This window comes from Dermochelys coriacea, chromosome 8 (assembly GCF_009764565.3).
Source record: "Dermochelys coriacea isolate rDerCor1 chromosome 8, rDerCor1.pri.v4, whole genome shotgun sequence".
Lineage (NCBI taxonomy): Eukaryota > Metazoa > Chordata > Testudines > Dermochelyidae > Dermochelys > Dermochelys coriacea.
The window spans coordinates 16,750,151-16,770,564 of record NC_050075.1 but is presented as its reverse complement, the minus strand read 5'-3'; the positions used below and the strand labels follow the sequence as shown (position 1 = coordinate 16,770,564).

Here is a 20,414-nt window from a genome sequence, read left to right as displayed (position 1 = left end):
AGGGGAAAACACTCCAGACCCGCCAAAAACAGCACACAAATTAAGAGGGTTTCTTCTCTTTATAAGCTGTCAAGTTTATCTCACAATAGTTGTATGGGCTTCTTAGTGGCTCTTCTATCAGGAGAGGTTACCCAGTGGCTGGGACACCAGTCTGGGAAGCAGGAGTCCAGGGGTTTCATTCCCAACAGGGACTATTCCTTACCATGTGTGAACCATTTGCACAGCACAATCGGGCTCTGATCTCAGTTGGAGTCTCTAGATGCTACAGTAGTAAAAATAATAAAATAAAAACAAGATAAGCACCATCTTTTCCTTAAAGCAGCCTAAACATGTTTTCCACCATACACACACTTCACTGAGAAAAGCAAGGTATGCAAGCAGCTTGGATGGCAGTCTTGTTGGAACACTGTGTTATAAAAGGACACACTCAAAATAAACATTACTTCATTGAACAGCAAGCATGTCCCAAACAGACTAAAATAACAGTAATGATCAAGCTTCCTTTATACAGCACCAACATCATGTATGCAGAAAAAAAACGGAGATGTTTAAAAAGCAAGCAAATGAGCCTTTCTGTACATGGTGTTCCTCCAACACATCCAAAAGAGTAAGCTGCTCCCGACAACCAAAAGCAAAGATTAAACACCATTAGCCAGTATTGGCTGGTAAAAAATATCAGCATACAGCAGAGAATGGGTTGGTAATTCAATTACTAGAATGCTGTTAACAGAAATTAGCAACATGATTTTTACATTGGATGGCAAATGAGGTTCAAAGCAAATGTTTAAAGACTAACTAATACACTTCAACAAACAGTAAGAACAGGAATACAGCCAAGAACTGGGAGAACAGAATTGGTTTGTGCTGAGCAGATTGAACCACGTAAGCTATGTTCACACAAAACCCAAGGCACATACTGTGAAGTAAGCATTAGCATCAACCATCATCATCAAATACACTGTCTACTGAGAACTGTTGCACCAACCGGAGAGACCACAGCTGACTGAGTTGCAGTAGGTATCATGTACTGGAGTTTCCAGATCTCACTCAATCCTGAAAGTACATGAATCTCTGGGGCGGCCCCATGGGCAGTGGCAGATAGGGTTAGGGTATGCACCTCTTCATGCATCAAGGGACAGTTTGGAGCATGACATGCCAGTTTCTTTCTATCCCGGTGACATGGCCAAAGAGTATGCAATACCACTTTTGAATATTATGAACAATTAAAGGAAGGCCAGATCTCTGGAAGATTTTGTTTTGCACAAAGTCAAACCACATTATACTCAGGATTTGGTGCTGACAGCATAAATGGAATGCCTCTAGCTGCTCCAAGCCTGCCTGTAAGAGGGCCCAGGTTTCTTATCCATATAGCAATATAAGTAGTATCCAGATCTGATAGATCCCAAACTCTGTGTTAGTGCAAAGACGTTTCTGCATCCATAAGCAAGACTTGGACTTCATGTAGGAGGCAGTGAGACCTAGTAGCTAAAGTTTGCTGTGACTGTGTGAACTCTGCTTGCAACCTAAGTAGATTAATTCATCAACACACTCCACACTCTTTGTGTGAAATGTCACAGTACTTGACAACCAGACCCCACCCCAGCACTGGAGTTCTGGTGGCCCAGCTCTGAGGTGACAGACCTTGGTCTTCTGCCATGAGGTGTTCAACCCCATAGTGCGAGTGGCATCTTGGATATCTTGAAGGGCGGGGCTGAAATTATCGGACTTCTCCACAAGCAAGCAGTGTAGTCTTGGCATAATCTTGGTTGGTGAACACTTCTTGACCAACCTTAAGTGTGACATTTGGAGGGCACGTCCTAATATCTGATCGATAGCTCGACAGAATACTGCTGAGGCGAGAATGAATCACTGCTGCACACCTAATGTGTAGAAACGCATCAAAAACCATGTACTGATGCACACTCTTGCACTGGTACCGGTGTGAAGATTGTGCACCAGATGTAGCAGAATATCTGGAATGCCAACTCCTTTCAGTGAGAGACCAAGTACTGAATCAAAAGACACTCCGACGTTAATATACGCCACATGAAGTGGGTAGTTAAATTCTTGGTGCTGCTCAGCAGAAGCTGAAGGGTAAGGACAGGATCTGTTGTCCACCACCCAACAGTAGAACCTAACAGCTGTGACAATTATGTCTTAAGGAGCGGCTGCATCCTTCCAACCAGAGCGTGAGCAAAAAACTTTCCAGGGACAAATAACAGTGGGGTTGGCTAGTAGCTGCCACACTCAGTGTGAGATCCTTTGCCCTTGTACAGGGACACTGTGATGCCATCTTTCCATTCTGCTAGTACTTTGCCCAGTGCCCACACTTCTAAGAACAGCTGATGCAGGCTGACGCTCACGCATGGGTGGAATCCTATCAGGTCCAGCAGCACATCTATTCCATAATTTTTGGATGGGATTTTGTACTTCCTCAATTGATGAGGATCAGTGTTTGTCCCTGCATCTGCAGCTGTGCAGTTTGCTAGGTCACATAGCTCTGGACAGTAGTCGGCAAGTGTGTGGTTCAGCACATCTTCATAATGTGTTTTCCCATCTGTCCAGGACATCACTCGTTGATGAACAGGGAGAGCCATCTGGTTTCATGATAGGGATGTTAAAAATCTGTTCATGATTGCCAGCCAGGTGTATGATGGCTCAGTAGGCAGGCAGCAGATTGTTGCATTTTAGGCTGTCTTCGGCTTTGTCGGCCAGGGAGTTGGTGTAGATCTCAGGGTCATGTTTTGCCATGACCCGGAAAATGCCTTTCAGCTGTTTACATTCTTGGACATCTCTGTACTTGTGTGCTTCTACATTTTTCACAAATATATCAAAGTCCTATTCAGAAAGCCAAGGTTTCTTGTGTGATGGTCTGAAGCGGATTGTTTCAGCGGCAGCACGTGATATAGCATTATGTATGCCACTCCAGGAGATCTCCATGTGATCCTCAACAACTTGTGTGTACATCACAATGTCAACAGGATGCTCATATAGATGCTGGATATTATACTTTTGATGGGCATCTGGCTTGCAAGGTATTGGAGATGTTGGAAGATGCAGTAAGAATTGAGTGACATCTAGTCTATGGTCTCAGTTTGCTGGTGTATCTGCACTGCCAAATGAAACCCATTGAGATTTCATTATGGAGCCATTTCTGATGAGGATATGGTCAATTTCTTTCATACCACATCCATTATTTGAAATCCAGGTCCAGTGACGATTGTTACGGAATCTAAACCAGGACCTCATAACAGACAAAAGCTCAGTGACGCACCATGTCAAAAGCCAGATGGCGGTGTCATTTGGTGAACCCGCACCAAAAGGACCTATCACGGTTTCATACCCAATTCAATTGCAGCCAGTCACGGGACTAAAATTTCCGAGCAGTAGCAGTGTGTTGTGGTAGAGTTGATTGGATTTTTGCTGCTAGTTGGTGGTAGAATGCATCTTTTTCTGCAGGTCTTCCATAGGTGCATAGGCCACAATGACAGACAGATGTTCATGATGATGTAAGAGCCAAGCATAGTAAAAGCATGGAGAAATGGGTTTTCAGGTGGTTAAAGTCTGTGCTAGAAGTTGTCTAATAATGAGTGTCCCACCTTTAGTTTGGATGGTGCTCCTTTCACAGTAACTTGATCACTCTGTGGCAGACATGCCTTGGTGATGCTGGTGATTATGATCCTATACTGAGTGAGTTCTTTGACAAGAGCTGTTCTGCACCCAGTTCTGTTCAGTGTTGACATTTGCCATATGGTGACATGAAATGTGTCTCTGAGGTCTGTTTTGGACTTCAGGAAGTTGCGGTCATCAAGACTGCACTTTGCCTAAGTGGGATTTGGGAAAATACCCGTCCTATGCGTGCAGAACACATCCCTCTTCCTGGAGCCAGTAATAGCATAGGCTTTCACCCAGGTGCTATTGTCGCAGTCTGTCATGGCCAGTTGCCCCTTCCTTAAGACTATAGCTCCTTGGGAGATGTAGAGGGGTTTTATTTTTGAGAGTACCATCCCCCTTCCAAAGAACTCTTCCATCAGATGCCTTTGGTTCCTGAGGTTCCAAAAAAGTATTCAGAAATCATCATTCAGCAGGTAGAAACCAAAGAATTTCTTGGAAGAAAAATCTCTGGGAAACAAAATTCCCCACTCACCAGCAATTACAACCCAAGCTGGGGTTTTGTGTATAGTCTTTTGTGTATAGTCTATAAGTCTCACGGATAAAGTATTGGAGAAAAACTTTGCGTAGTGAAAGTAACCAATCATTAGCGTACACCCCTTAAACCCTGCAGATCACAAATTGTGTAGGGTAGAAAAGACTTCAAGAATAGACAATCAATCAGTTATACTAGGAACGCTTCAAGCTCCTGTAGACCAAATTGGTTTACAAAGTCCTACCCAAGGTGAAAACACCAGGTATTCAAAACCTTATTTCATTAGTCCAATCCCTCATTCATTATATCCATGTTCTAATGACAACAAGAATCAACAGAATGAGGTAAAACCTATTGACAGAAACCAGAAACTGGAGTTTCAAAAACATGTTCATGATAATGTGTGTGCACTTCATTTACACCGGGAATTACACGAATTGCAGTATGGGCATATTTTTTGCCGATACCAAATTCTACAAATGTGGGCCTAAATCTTTACACAGTATGATAACACAAATATAGAGACATTCCCACCCAGTTCAAAAAAACTACTCTCAGTACAGACAACAGCCTTGTTTTTCAAAACTCTACAGGTAATAGCTCTGCACTGCTGACATACTCATTCATTTCCCCAATTTACCAAATTCTAGGTTGTTAATCACAAGAGCAGATACAGCGGCTAAAGTAGGAAGCTTCATCTGGACTAGATGACCTGTCAAGGTCCCTTCCAGTCCTACGTTTCTATGAATCTATGTTTCACTGCCAAGGGACCATAAAGCTTTTAGAGCAGAGTGAAAATTTGCACCCTTTGAAGTGTACAGTGAGGAAGGCGTGGACGGGGTGAGGGAAGAGGGACTCTTCCTTAGACATTAGAAGGTCACAGCATGATGCCAATGCCATTCTTGTCACAGCACCCTACCTAGTGTGGCGTTCTTCTTAGTCTTTCTAAAGAGATGTCCGTGACATGATTTATTAGGTGGTATCTAAAAGCACATTGAGAAACACAAAAAAACTGGGAGAGAATCTAAACTTCACTTAGGCTTGTAAGAGTTCCACAGTATCTGGTGGGGATCTGTTCAAACCTTCATATCTCTGGGGTGGGGAGGGTCTGTGAGAAAATATTGACAGACACAGCAAAGCCTCAAAAGGAAGGAAATTCCCCTCAGCAGCACATGCCACAGCTCAGCTGTGACTGATTAAGGAGACTTCACAATAACTCGGCCATCCCCTGGGAGTCATCATTAAAGCTGCTATTTTTTTGCCTTAAACTTTCCTGATAAGGGAAGTAATATCAGAAGCAAGGGCACACATTTGGCTGGAGACCAACTGTACTGACAGCAGTCTTAGATATTAACGAAGTAGGAAGAAAACAATTCCATTAGTGCCGTGCTCCACTGTTTTATTTACTTTCCTCTATGCTTCCCAGAGTTTAACACCAGATGTTTCACAACAGTGCAAGCAATAATGTAAAGATCTATTTGAAAATGATCAAAATACCCTAGACATTCAAAATAATTAGAGCACAAAGTAGCCAAAAGGTATAAAAAACAGTAACTAATGCTAAAATTAAAGGATTAAAATGCAATGCATAGTTAAATATGCAATGCACACAACTATGCTCCCATTAAAAAAATAGAATGTTAAATTATATTCAGCAGATGGCTTTGACTCAGACTAAGACAGTGCCCTGATTGAAGATATGTAGGTTGGCTGGACAGAGACCCTATGACATACTAATTATCACTGTACTTACAGTGAGTTTGGCCGACTAGGTTTAATTACTTCTAGGTCAGGATCACTCGAGTTCAGGTTGGGTCGGAGAGTGCTGTTGGAGTGGAGGAAGCTGTTGACATTTGAAGAGATGACAGATTCCAGGCTGGAGTTGATGATACTGTTCCTTGTCTCCTCTAAAGAACAACAACAACAAATATACATTACTATCATTAAGTAAAACCTGTTAAGTTGTTAGAAAGTAAAGAACAGACTTGCAAGGTAGAACAGTTTCTATTAATAGCTTGTGTCTTTATGTTGATCCCAGGGAAGTACACCGAGTATATAGAAGTTTCTTCACCTATACTATTCTTTAAAGCTGAAACTATATAAAACATGAGTTCCTCTTATTCTGATGATGCAAATACCTTTTAATTAAGGACATTTTTGGTAAGTAAAACATTCACTGTTTATGTCAGGCCACTAATATCATCTTACACTCAAAAATTCCAAAGCCCTATGCACACTTTAAATAAACATTCAAAATTATATACGGGATCAATTTACCCATCACTGAAATTCAGCCATGGTCTAGGGTGAAACACTGCAAAGCAACAGTACAGAATAGAAAGTAAAGAACAGATTACCTAACTGAAATTTAGTTAGGGAAAATGCTACTACCTAAGATGGTACTAGATTAACAATTAGAGCTATTTCCCAAGTAGCTCCACAGTCAATAATGAGATGTTGACATAAACAAAGAAAATGTTAAGACATTTTTTGTCCATTTTCCATCCAGCTGTATTAACATCTTTTCTTGGAATTAGTGCTATGGTTCAGCACCTCCATTTTATGTCTCATCTGAAAGAGCATCTCTAACACTACACCATACTTTTCACCTCACCATCCTACACCACAGAGGCACTGATTCTGTCCTGACTCAGAGGGAATAGTGCCTCTGAATCACTAGCATCCCTTTTGAAGCACCTAAATGTTTCTAAGGGCATATCTACCCTGCAATGAAAAACCCATGGTTGGGCCCATTCCAGCTGATTCGGGCTCACACTAAGGGGTTATTTAATTGCAGTATAGACATTCAGGCTCGGGCTAACGTCCGGCTCTAGGACCCTGCGAGGTGGGAGGGTCCCAGAGCTCAGGCTGCTTTTGCTGTCATGAAAGACAATGTAATCATGAAGAGAGGTGGTGTCCCTTGGATGGACTAAAAATCAGAGAACACCTCTTTAACAGTTAATTTTCCAAAGCAGTGATTTTCCGTTTGCATTGTACTAAAGGCTATCAACAAAGCTAATGAGAATTTATATGAATCACTTATTCCCAGACTTTTCCAATCAGACATCTCTGCTGGATTCTTGGGAAAAACTTGTAATGTGCATCTATATTTTTGTACACAGAAGAACAAGGAACAGAACAGAAATCCAACATAAACAATATGAGTGGAACACCTCTGTAATATTAAAAGTTAATCTTGGATACACAACAGGAAGAAGTCCTATGCAGTACTGTGAAATAACTTAGAAACAATGTTGTCACAACTATAATAGAGCATGGCATTGAGTAACCTCTTCATCACCACTTCAAAAGCATAAAGACTATATTAACAGAGGGTTCACGGACAAGGGCAAAAAGAAAACCAGGGATACACATGCTAGAACTATGACTCAAGACTATCAACAGCTTCTATCAATTTGTCAGCTCAGACACACACACACTTGGTTCATCTATGCTCCAGGTAATATTTTTACACTTTGTAATACTGGATTGGAACATTTGTCATTGTGTCCAACCAGATGGGTTTATTTCCTGTTATTTTGCAATTCTGGTCTCCTATGCAAATAAATGTATATTTTATTTAACATAAATGGAATTGGATGCAGTGACATGTTTGAGTTAATTACCATTAGGACCACCAGAGAGACAAAAACCTGAGTTGGGGTTATTGTAATAATCTGAACACCCTTTCAAAGCACAGGATTGCCAAAGGTGTTCTAGAGTAGGACAGCCCGGGTATGGGGAAAGCCAGATGTGTAGCCTTGCAACCAAACTGGGCACACAAGAGATGGACCCAGATCAAGGTCTACATTTCTCCAAGGTTTATATTTGTTTGAATCCAGCATTCCTCTCTCTCTGGATGTGTGAAAGCACTTTTAGAAAATTCAGATTAATTTGTGTTTAACAATATTTTGCAAGTGAATTTAATACTCATGAAAGAGACTAGACGCCCATGCTGGGCAAACTGTGTGGTTAGGCATCTTCTACACAGCCCTGAGAAAGCACTTCAATTCTGACCTGTAACCAAGACTGCAAATGATGCTGAGCTCTGATTTTGTGATGTGGACCTTGGGCAAGGACCTTGACCTTACTTAACCTCTCCATGTCCATGTTTACCCATCCAGAAAATGGGGATAGTACTTTGGTAAAGCACTATGTGCACATGCAGCACCTTTCAACAGAATATCTCAAGTATAATCATTGCTGTGTTTTCACATCTCCATTTCCTTTGGTCTCCAATTCTTGAATCATATTGCCTTTGTTTTTCAGTAGGAATTGCACCCTGCAGGCTTCAGTGGAGCTACTCTGGATTTACACTGGCATAACAGAGGAGAATGCGGCCTGTATGACATTAATGCAAGACCCCTAAGGATCTGACACTTAACAGATAGCAGGCCAGCAATGGTGCAGCTGCACTGGTGGACGTAATGCCAACATCACTGTTAACAGTGGGGGGTGCTCACAATAGGCAGATTTCAGAGTGATAAAATCCACCCTGTCAACACTAGCCGCAGCTGCACCATCGCTTGCTGTTACTATAATACAAATACTATTTTTTCTAGTGTAGATGGATGCTCTGTAGGAATTTACAGATGAATGGAATATTATGCAGACAGTGTAGAGAAGAAGGGGGCGGTGTGATAAATTAGAGGGAGAAGTAGCACCAGGGTGGAGTGCACCAATCTGGGCTTTTTGTGGCTGTTCCTAAAATATCTCTACAATGTTCTAATATTCTTCATTAGATCTATACAGTGCAGTCACTGTATATTCCCAGTGTCTGGACAAGTCTGGGTTTGGGATGAAAGTTAGTGAACTAAAACTGTATCTGGATAGGAATATGGTGATGGCGAAGAAGCAACTGGAGATGGAGGTGGTGACAGATGTCCTTTCAGTTGAGTGGGTAAGCCTGTGAACTGTAACTTGGGTTCACAAGCTCAGGCTGATATTTAGACCCCCTTGGTCTAACCATCTGTTGACTTGCAGAGCACACTGCACAGCACATATTGTTTCCTCAAGCGTTCCTTGAATGGGCAGAATCTTAATCTTTTGTGGGATGGAAAGTTTTTCAGTTTACTGGTGACATGGTCAATTTGGATTTATTTCTGTATGTGTTTAAATTTTTAATGTTCATGCTTCTGATAGGCGCACTATACATGCTGACAGCAAACATTATAGAGGGCTGAGGAATCCTTGCCTGGAGGACAAACAGCACCTCTTCATGTTTTCTTTTTAAAGATTATTGTGTAGGTTTAAAACAGTGTCTGGTTTCAGTCTTGTAAATACAGCATCATAAAACTGGTACAGTTATTAGAAAACTAGCCCTATCCATGTGAGGGTTGCATGTTATGACTCTCAGAAAAGCAACTTCTGGAATACAGCCACTTTTTGCAATGTTGCTGTATCATTAGTTATTATTATTATTGGCTTATATTAATGTAGAGCCTAGAGGCCTCAGCTGAGATTCGGACTCCTGTGCTAATCACAGCACAAACACACAGGAAAAACAGTGTTTTTCGAAGTGTCCACAGCCTAAATAAACAGGACAGAGAAAGGCTGAAAAAGTTAACAAAGGCACAGAGAGGTTCATAGATGCCAAGGCCAGAAGACACCAGCAGATCATCTCACCTGACCTCCTGGATATCACAGACCAATTAAAGCAAAGTGATGTGACTTGCCCAAGTTCACAGAACCGGTTATGACAGAACTGGGAATAGAACCCACATTTCCTGACTCCCAAACCAGTGACCTTTACACTAAACCACACTGTCTTCCCAGGCTGCTGTAACTAACCAATTTAACACAAATTGGCAAGGACAAATGCCACAGGGATCCTGACACCCAACTTTTTTTTTGCAGAAGCCACTGGCAACACGGTTAGAGCATAGGACCACTGTGATCATTTTGAGAAACCTCCGGTACATCTATCCACCTGTCATCCCCCCTGTTCTTTGCACTTCTGGAAACTAGGAGCCATTTTCTATTCTCACCTATACTAAATTGAGACTAAATCTATTGTCATTTATGCAATTACGTAAGTATCCTTATGTGTATTGTAAGAAAGAAGTGTTTGAGGATGGAGAAGTAGACTGGTCAGTAGTTATAGGCAACTTAAAGCATCACTTTGGTATAGCTCAGAGAGATCTCAGCATAGCAGGAAGGAAATGAGGATGGATGAGACAAGAGACTGCACAGTGACGAGTACAGTGGGAGCTTATACCGTAGCTTCATTTTCAGCACCATTGGTTCCCATTAAGGGTATGTCTAAATGTTGAACAGAGAGTGTGATTCCAGCTCGAGTAGACACACCTGTGCTAACTCTCATTGAGTGAGTGCACCAAAAAAAATAGAAGATTGCTGCAGAAGCAGGAGTGGCTAACTGTCCTGAGTACTTACCTAACATCTCCGAGGGACATGCTCTCAGGGTGGTTAGCCTCCTGCCACTTGTGCTGCCGTGACTGCACTATTTTTAGCATGCTAACTTGATGACAGCTCACATGAATATGTCTCCTCGAGCGGGGAATCACACCCTCAGCTCAAAAGCATAGATACCCTACCAGAGGTAACGTAATGATCTGATGCAACAGGTTTCTGAAATTCAGTCAGGCTTGCTGGGGAGAGAGGAGAAATTCTTTGTAATGAAAGGGGTCATCCACAGAAGAGAAGACAGAAGTGAGAAATTGGTATGACTGTTCCATTCCGGTGGCATTAAGAGAGCATTGAACAGGGGATACATTAAGAAGAAAATTAGTCATATTTAAAGATTTAAAAACAGGCTGGTCAAAGTCACACCAGATTGCAGTATTATTTTATCTAGGGTATTTTTATTTTTTAAAAATATAATCTCCCCCAAGCGCAGTTCTGGAAAGGCCTGTATTTCATTAGATTCTGTACCTGGACCTAACTGAACTGATACCAATGGCAGGCAGTGAGGAGTCTAGATTTCTGAGTTAGTAGATCATAATCTCCACCATGCAGCTTGTTATTTTCAAGCACTTTCTACCCGAGGCTAACCTGTGAAAATAAGGCCCTTGAACCTATCAAAACTGTGTCAATTGCCTGGGTAATTTTAAAGGGGACTACCAGCATGTATTAAATTGAAATAATTCCCAGGCAGGGGAGCTGAGGATGTTTCACATGAGGAAGTTGGGAGAGAAGTTGTTTTTGGTGTTTTTTAATTCTTTTCCCTTTTTAAAAAGGCCAAAACTCTATTTTGAACACTTAAACAGCGTAAGTTAAGGTTTCTTCATTGTGATAGTTTAGTTGGCCAGATATCTCCAAAAATGAAACAATAAATAGTGTAGAACAAACTCATTTCTGTTATACAGAAAGCAGAAAAGTCACTTTATAAAGTGCCTGTCTGATTCAGAGGGCACTTGGAGAGTCACACCTGGAAAAGTTCTAGTTCTGGATTGCTGGATAATAAACTGTACAGTAGCTTAGTCATGGCATGCCCAGAGGTTATGATAACATGCCCTTGTGTTGAGCAGACTTTCCTTCTGTCTGCAGCACTCCTTGAACAGCCCAGAACAGACAGCTAAGATTTTGTTCAGCTCCCCCAGATAATAAAGCTTCCATTAATAAATCAAATACACAAGTTTCCTTTTCAAGATCCTACATAAAATATCCTCCTGGCAATGGAAGAAAATTGAAATGCAGCCCACACATAAGGGAGGTTTGAATCTTGTGTTTTCTGCAATCGTCTCCCTCATTTTAAAAAAAAAACAAAACAAACACTTCAGATTAAACTCTTCGGCCAGTCTCATTTCATGCCTTTTCTGTCCAATTGTAAATAATGCATCACCAAGTCTGATTTCACACTTCTTTAGCTAGAATCCCTTGCAATCTATGATAAAAAAGCATTGCAAACAAGGATGCAATTGAGTCTTTCTTAAATGTCCAGCTTCTTCTGGTCATGCTTCTAGTAACTTTTTGCTTTTGAGGAGTCAGTGCAATGACTGTTGGATGAGAACTCGGCTGCAGGGTACTATGATACAGGTTATCCACAAACAGCATTCAAATGGTGATAGAAGTGCCTTATTATATCAAAGTAAAAGAACAATATGCTAGAACATTCTCTATAAAGTGGCGGGAAATGGTAAGGAATGAAATGTGATACTAAAACAGGTTTCTCTTATTTTAAATCCACGTACTCTACATCTGGTTCAAATGCAGCCAAGGTCAGTAGCAAGCAAAGGTTCATAGATTCATAGATTTTAAAACCAGAAGATACCATTATACTAATCTAATCTACATAACACAGGCCAAAGAGCTTCATCCTGTCACTCCTGAATTAAGCAGAAGAGCTTGTGGCTGAATTAGAGCATATATTTTAGACAGACATCTGATTTTGATTTTAAATGTTTTGTGTGACAGAAAATTCACTTAGGGTGACCAGAGAGCAAAGGTGAAAAATCAGGACGGGGGTAGGGGGGTAATAGGAGCCTATATAAGAAAAAGACCCAAAAATGGGGACTGTCCCTATAAAATTGGGACATCTGGTCACCCTAAATTCACTACATCCTTTAAGTTTTTCCAATGGTTAAACTGACCTCAATGTCAAAAGTGTGCATCTCATTTCCATTTTTAAGTTGCTTAGCTCTTCAATTTCCAGCCATTACCTCTTATTATGCCTTTATCTCTAGATTAAAGAGCCCTCTCCAATTAAAGATGTTACTTATAGACCATGATCACCTTATCTCATCTTCTTTTTGATGAGCTAAATAGATTGAGTTCCTTAAGTATCTCAATGTAATTCAGTATTCAAATCATTCTTGATGTTCTTCTTTGAACCATCTCCACTTTTTCCATCTGTTTTGAAGTGTGGACACTAAAAACGACAGGCTGTTCAGTGCTCTCAGCCCATTTTCCAACAGATGGTTGACCATATTAAAAATAAAATCTACAGATGTTATCAGCATTCTGTGCTGATGGAAGTGTGAATTGAATTGCCACCGTCTGAATGAGCCATGGAGGCAGAACCACCACACAAAGGGGAGGTAGAACCACCATACAGAGGTGATCCTTCCTAGTCAAAACTCTGACATTTTAGGTGAGCTGAACCTGTTCTGTGAACAGAGGACTAACATTTTTAACAGACACTTAAAAAAATGTGTGTGTGGGGGGGAGTGATGTGTTCCTCAACCCATCTTCACTTTGTTCACTGGGTCTTTAGAACCAGGGTTGCTAATGCAATGCAACATGGCTGCTAATGCATTAGAAACCAGCAACACGCAGCTTCATGCCCAATAAAACAAACATTCTCCAAGCAGCTCTGTTCCTTTAAGGATTATGGGCCAGATCCTTGGCCACTACTAAGGCAAGACAGCCAGAAAAGTACCCAAATGTGACATTTGAGGACTCTCTTGGCACAGAGGGAAACTCATGTAGTGTAAAGCCAACATAATTATGCTACTCTTTCTCTTCCACCTTGGGTACATGCGGGCGTGTCAGGTAAGGAGATTGGTGTATCTGGGACATCTTGGGTTCTGCTGCCCAGTGATCACAGAACTGTCCTTATGGGATCATTCGTGCCACCGGAACAGCCCTTAGGCTAACTTACATAGGACATTTGGTTTGTGGATAGGGACTTTCAGATCTTTAGACGAAAGAGTCAAATACTAAATAGTAGTGATAGTAATGGATTGATGGTCTAGGAGATTTTTAAACTGAAGTGGGATTCCTAGGAGGGATGTAAAACCTGATGGCTGAAATTTCTGTTTCTTTTCAAGGGAAAACATCTATTGATGTCCAAAAGCATCTCTCTGAAGGCTGAACTGGGTGGTTGTCCTTGCTGCAGATGTTCTGCTCCAAGTTAACTAATATATCCCAAGCAGCCAATAAAGAATAGTATGGAGGGTTATGGAAGACATGAGAGTGTAAAACTAAATGAGATGGGGAAGGGATATCAATTTTCTACACTACTATTTTTACGCAGCCTAATTTCAAGCCCTTGGGGTAAGAGCTCGGGGGTTAGAAAAGCTTTAGCTCTCTCTATTAATATGATGTTTTAGATGCCTGGGGCCCCCTCATACTATAGGCTATGTATCACTCCTATTGAAGTTAATGAGCGAGCATCGCATCCTGTGGTGTGAGAACTGAGCCCCATCAGTTGTGATCAGAAACCTTCTGAGTAGATAACAGCATTGTAACACAACATTGTACAGCACTGTAACACAACTCACTGCATCTAGGATTGACATACTTACGGTTTTCATTGGCCTGTGCTGTGTGGAAGAGTGTTAATGGTCTCTCGCTGCAGGAAGGAGGCTTGGAATCAGTACTCTTCTTACGAGATAGTAGCAGCAGCTGCGAGTTTGGTGGTAGTGTCTCCGGTACAGTGTTAAATATCTATAAATAAAAGGATGGGGGTTTGGTGGGCTTGTTTTTCTTTTGTTTTTTTTAAAAGAAAGGTCAAGTGTCGCTATGAAACAGGGGATGGAGGGGAACTCAGTTATTAGCACAGAATCACAATAATGAAAGAAACAGCCTCTGAAAATCAACTGTTTGACAGGTCACCTTTTCAGGGCACAGACAGTGTCATGTTAAATTCCACCCCCACCCCAATTCCACCCACTTTCCTCTACTCCTCACCAAGCTTTTTTTGCTAATTAGCAAAACATGAGTAATTCTCGTAGCCTCATGCCCTTCCCACTTAGAAGGCCGGCTTACGCTTAGCAGCTAGCTGTGAAAGTTGACATACAGATAGTAAAATTAAATAGATATCTATATATTTAAATCCACATGCTATGCATCTGTTCCCCATAGGCTGGCAGTTCACAGGGTCTAGTGAAGCCAACCAGCTTGTGAATTTCTTTGTAACTCCCATGCACAGCTGTCTGAAAACTAAGTTATCACATTTTTCCTAAAGGGAATGGAATTTTTGAACGGGATGAGCTGAAACAGCAGCATTTTTGGAGCTATTAGTTTCTTTTCTTTAACCCAGGGTTCAAACAGCATGGGGGATCCCTCAAGGCTACTCTTTCAAGGGCTCCCCTAGCAAGAATGCATTAAACACACACTTCAGTGCCATTTTCTGCTCTAGCTCTTTGGGCCCCAACTCTTCAAAGCTGCTCAACACTAGGGCTGTAGAAAATGCTATTTCAAAAACACCTCACTCCCCACTCCTCCAGGAATGCAAGACACTCAGCCAGGACACAACTATAATAGTGCTTTCAGATTTAGCCAATCCCCTGTATAAAAGCTAAAACATCCTGGCTGCCAAGTAGTATGAATAGCTGCCAAAAACTCATTGCTTTATTGTTTTGTGACAAAAAAACCCTCCATGCTAATTTTTAAAAAAAAATGCAAAAACACAAAATCCTTAATCAGCTATTTTAATGTCACATCTCTCCTGAAGGTATCAAAAAGCAGGGTCAGTGGTAAATGTTAGTGCTTAGGGTCCTTTAAAAAGTGGCATTTAAATTACTCTAATTAACTGGAAGCCAGGAGTAAGTAGGCCTCGCTGAAGATCTGTCTTGGTCAATGCAAGTCTTGACCAATACTAATACTTTGGCTACACAAGTGCCAGGGTGATTGTTGCATTTTATGTCCATGAAAATTCTGGTGGCCTGATAATTCAACTAGACCTGCTGAAGTGTTGTACACTTCACTCTGAGGATGGCACATTTTTTTGGCTCTTTAAAAGAGCTGATCTCCATTTTCTACTGCAACTTTTTCCAGGGGGAACCAACCAACAGCAGCTGACCTGTGTGGATAATCAAGTCCTCTACATCACACAACTGACAGCACATCAACCAAATGTCCTATCTGTAAATACTGCTAAAGCAGAGCTTGTATATACTAGGTCAGCGTTTCTCAAACTGGGGTCTGCGAGGGTACTCTGGTGGTCCGCGGGCCTCGCTGATTAACTCCTCCTCCTCCCTCCTTCCCAGTGTCTCCTGCACACCTGGGAACAGCTGTTCAGCGGGGTGCAGGAAGAACTGGGAGGAGCAGGGAGAGAGCATGCTCAAGGGAGGGGGTAGAAAGAGGCGTGGAAGAGGAAGGGCAGAGGTGAGAAGAGGTGTGGCCTTGGGGAAAGGGGTGGAGTGGGATCGGGACCTGGGGCTGAGTGGGAGGGTCCGTGAAAAAATTTAAATCAAAATGGGGATCCTGGGGTTGCTAAAGTTTGAGAACCGCTGTACAAGGCCAGTGTTTTTCAAACCGTGGGTCGTGGCATGTAAGGCGCTGAGTCGCCTTGCTCCGGTCAGCACCGCTGACCGGGATGTTAAAAGTCCCATCGGACTAGTGCCTACCTTTTCTGACACCACGCTGTGCCCCAGAAGCGGCCAGCAGCGGGTTCAGCTTCTAGGCGGGGGGACTGGGAGCCGCTGGAGTCCCTGTCCTAGCCCTGAGCCCCCCTAAACCTGGAACCCCCTCCCGCACCCCAAACCCCTCATCCCCAGCCCCACCCCAGAGCCTGCAGCCCCATCACAGAGCCCTGACCCCTTCCCGCACCCAACCCCCTGCCCCAGCCCTGAGACCCCCTAAACCTGGAACCCCCTCCCGCACCCCAAACCCACCCCAGAACCTGCACCCCCAGCCCAGAGCCCTGACCCCCTCCTGCACCCCAACCCCCTGCCCTAGCCCTGAGCCCTCCCCCAAACCTAAAGCCCCTCCTGCCCCCCAAGCTCCTCAGCCCCAGCCCAGAACCCTGACCCCCTCTCACACCCTAACCCGCTACCCCAGCACAGATCCCCCTCCCACACCCCAAACCCCTCATCCCCAACTCTGTTGGGTCAGGGGCATCAACAATTTTCTTCAACTGGCTCCCCAGAAGAAAAGGTTTGAAAACCACTGCCTTAGGATACATACTGTGTAAAGGAACAGGAAGTGGTGATTACTCACATTGCAAAAATTCTTTTCATATTCAGGGCCAGTGATGAAGACCCTGATAAACAAAAAGCTGCCTGTCAGTGTAAGTAAGTTGCTGGACAGGCTGCAAGACAGAACGTGTGTTCCTCTTTGAATGCTCCTTTTCAAGAGCTACATACCTAATTCACGCATTAATTCACACCGTTTTGCTTTGTGTATCCGCTGGAGAAGTGCCGAGCCATAACTGCTCTCACAAGTAGCTTGGTCCATTTCACGTTCTACTCTTTCTCCCTGGGAGTGACCAACAACCAGTGGCTGTCCTGGGTATCTGACACACATCCCTTTCTGCTTGCGACTAACTCATCTGGTACAGAACCCAAGTACTGGGAGTGGACCACCTAAGATTCAGACACATTTGCTTTTCAGTCTAGGTTTCTTAAAGCCTCCCATTCAATTCAACGAGAAAAAAATACAACAACACTGGTATAACTTGTCCTACCAAAAAGAAAGACTTACACTTGGATCCACCAAAGCTCCCACTTTATTGTATTCTAGGTCACCTGACCCAGGAGACAAGAGATGTGTTACAAGATGCTAGTCCCCAACTCTGCTCCATTAGGGATTTTTATCTCCTGAAATGGTGGGGCTAATGACTAGCCTTGCCCTACAGTAATTCCTTAATCAGAATAAATGTTTAATTTCCTTTCTTTTGCTCTTGCATTTAGATCTCCCATTGATACAACACTCTGCATGGGAGTTGTACTAAAAAAACTCCAAACAGATAAAAAAGAAAGAAAACTACATTTACTAATTGTATTGTGTATTTACTAATTGGATTGTGTGCTATTGTTTCTCACAGAGAGTTGAAAACTAACTTCCGACAAAAAAAAAAGAGAAAAAACAGTCACATGCTTTAAAGCAAATATGTATATAACTTCTGACCAAATAAGGCTCAACAGAGACAGTGTGGTTTTAATTTTGCTGGAACCCATTATAAACCAATTTAATTAAACCTATAAGTGTAGCATCTCATCCATGATAATCTTCCATAATTTTGCCTTGCAGTTAAAAATTCTAATTGATCCTAATGTTCGCACAATGGGTGATATTAGATAATCACTAAGTCTTGTGCTCATAAATTCAGCGATGCAATTTTGCAGAACTGGAGATCACTTTGCAGAAAAGAGGCTACAAGTTTTCAGATGCTATATCAACTTTATCATTAAGAAAAGGAGTACTTGTGGCACCTTAGAGACTAACAAATTTATTAGAGCATAAGCTTTCGTGAGCTACAGCTCACTTCATCGGATGCATGTAGCTCACGAAAGCTTATGCTCTAATAAATTTGTTAGTCTCTAAGGTGCCACAAGTACTCCTTTTCTTTTTGCGAATACAGACTAACACGGCTGCTACTCTGAAACTTTATCATTTTTTCCTTTCCATCTAATCCACCCTTTGCAGATTGCTAAATACTTATTTACAGAGTGAAGGGTATCTGGTTTTGTAGTTTACACTCCATTCACTGAGGTGACTTCAGTCGTACAAGATTCAGAAAATACCCTCCCCAGTAGTCTTTCTGCTATTTTATAAGCTTCTTTTATTAAACCAAACCTTTTTATTAACAGCGTTCTCTCTCCCCCCCCCCACCCCCGGTATTTTTCTTGGTGTACCAACTCCAAAAATTAAAAGTGTTCCTGGCCCTGCAAAAGCACATATTTTAGCAGATTAAGACAGTCATTTTAGAGACAATTTGCAGCCCTGGGTAACAGCAGGATAATAGCATGTTGAGCTGCTGTTAAGATCACAGCTCGATCATGTGGTTCTGTGTACTTAATTTACTCAGCACAGCAGGAGCAAGACAACCTTTATGTGGTGCTTCTGTTAAATGCTGGGTTTTTTTGAGCTCTGTGTTTTGTGCAAATCCACCAACATACCAGTGTTGTCAACTGGCCACTGGACGTCATTTTACCAACTTCCCAGTGAACGTAGCAATGATTATACTTCCTCAAACTGCCTTTTCCAGGACCCAAAAAGAACAGTTGGGCCAGTCCTCCAAATATACCAACTTAACGTAGAAAGGATGTCCAGGGAAAAAGCAGATTACCTCTCAAGGACCCTCAAAGACCATCACATTGACATTGTGGCCCTCCAAGAAACACACGTGAAAGAAAAAGATAAAGCTGCCAGATATAAAATCTATGGCTATACTGAAATTGCTGCTGTCAACTATCCAAAACATGGGCTAGCAGCATACAAGCAAAATGGATTAGAGGATGTGGAAGTTTTGGAAGAATCATCGACCAGTGGGAGAGAGATCAACATGGTTAGAATTAGGGACATCATTATAGTAAACATACAAGCCATCTAACATCATGTGGCCTGATCCCATCTTATCTTCCCTTCCTCGTCCGGCCATCTACATAGGTGACGTTAACAGCCATCACAAAGACTGGGAATACTGCTCAAATGACACAGCCGGGGAACAGATCACAGAATGGGCCTCTCTTGAAGACCTCCGCCTGTTCTATGATCTGAAGCAATCTGGATCTTTTTGGTCTGCGAGGTGGACAATAAGAAAAGGAGTACTTGTGGCACCTTAGAGACTAACGAATTTATTTGAGCATAAGCTTTTGTGAGCCACAGCTCACTTCATCGGATGGACAATGGATCACAACCCTGACCCGTGTTTTGTTACCCATAATAGGGCATGTGTCCCACTGGCCACAACAAGAACCATCTTGAGCCACTTCCCTCATAGCCAACATCGCCCAATCGTCCTCCAGAATGGCCTGGACGTGCCTCTTCTTCACTCTGTGCCAAAGCCACGTTGGAATTTCCGCACGGTTGATTAACCTGCACTTCCGAAATAGAATCTCAGATCCCACGGCTCAAACCCGATACCTAGAAACTTCAGTCGTTTTACAAACATCCTAAAAATCGACAACTAAGAAGTACATCCCATGTGGTCACCGCAAGACTTTCATCCCCTGCTGGACAAAAGAATCCGAGTCTCTCCTGAGAGAATATGAAAAGAACGGCTACCCAGATAAAGCCACTGCGCTGCTTGAGTCCTTGAATTTGGTGCGCCTGGAGAGCTGGAAAGAGACCACTGAAAGTCTTGATTTCACCCATTCGAGCCATAAGGCATGGGCTCTTTTGTGGCAGCTTGGAGGATCCCAGCCAGTAACACAATGCTCAGCAAAGATAACAGCAAATGCTGTTACTTCTCATCTTCTTTCTAACAGTAAGATGCCGACAAACAAGATTACATGTGAGGAGATCCAGTGGGAACTCCACAGAAATCTTCAACAATGCCCGGAGGAATCCCCACTCTCTTCCCCATATTCTGTCAAGGAGATCAATGTTGCACTGTTGGAAACCAAAAGCCAGAAAGCTGCTGGGGTTGATGGAATTCCTTCAGAGTTTCTCAAGAATCTGGGGAGACGGGAATGGGAAT

At 42.4% G+C, this 20,414-nt stretch overlaps 1 protein-coding gene across 7 annotated transcripts in view; it reads right to left on the bottom strand.

The window, feature by feature from the left end:
* Nucleotides 1–20,414, bottom strand: part of ARHGAP26 (Rho GTPase activating protein 26) — a 315,168-nt gene that overhangs the window by 52,825 nt on the left and 241,929 nt on the right. For all 7 annotated transcript variants that reach the window (XM_043491279.1, XM_043491281.1, XM_043491282.1 and 4 more), the window contains 2 exons: nucleotides 14,353–14,494; nucleotides 5,901–6,054 (listed from right to left, as the gene is read on the bottom strand). In XM_043491279.1, the coding sequence (XP_043347214.1) occupies nucleotides 5,901–6,054; nucleotides 14,353–14,494 (296 nt within the window). The remainder of the gene's footprint in view (nucleotides 1–5,900; nucleotides 6,055–14,352; nucleotides 14,495–20,414) is intronic.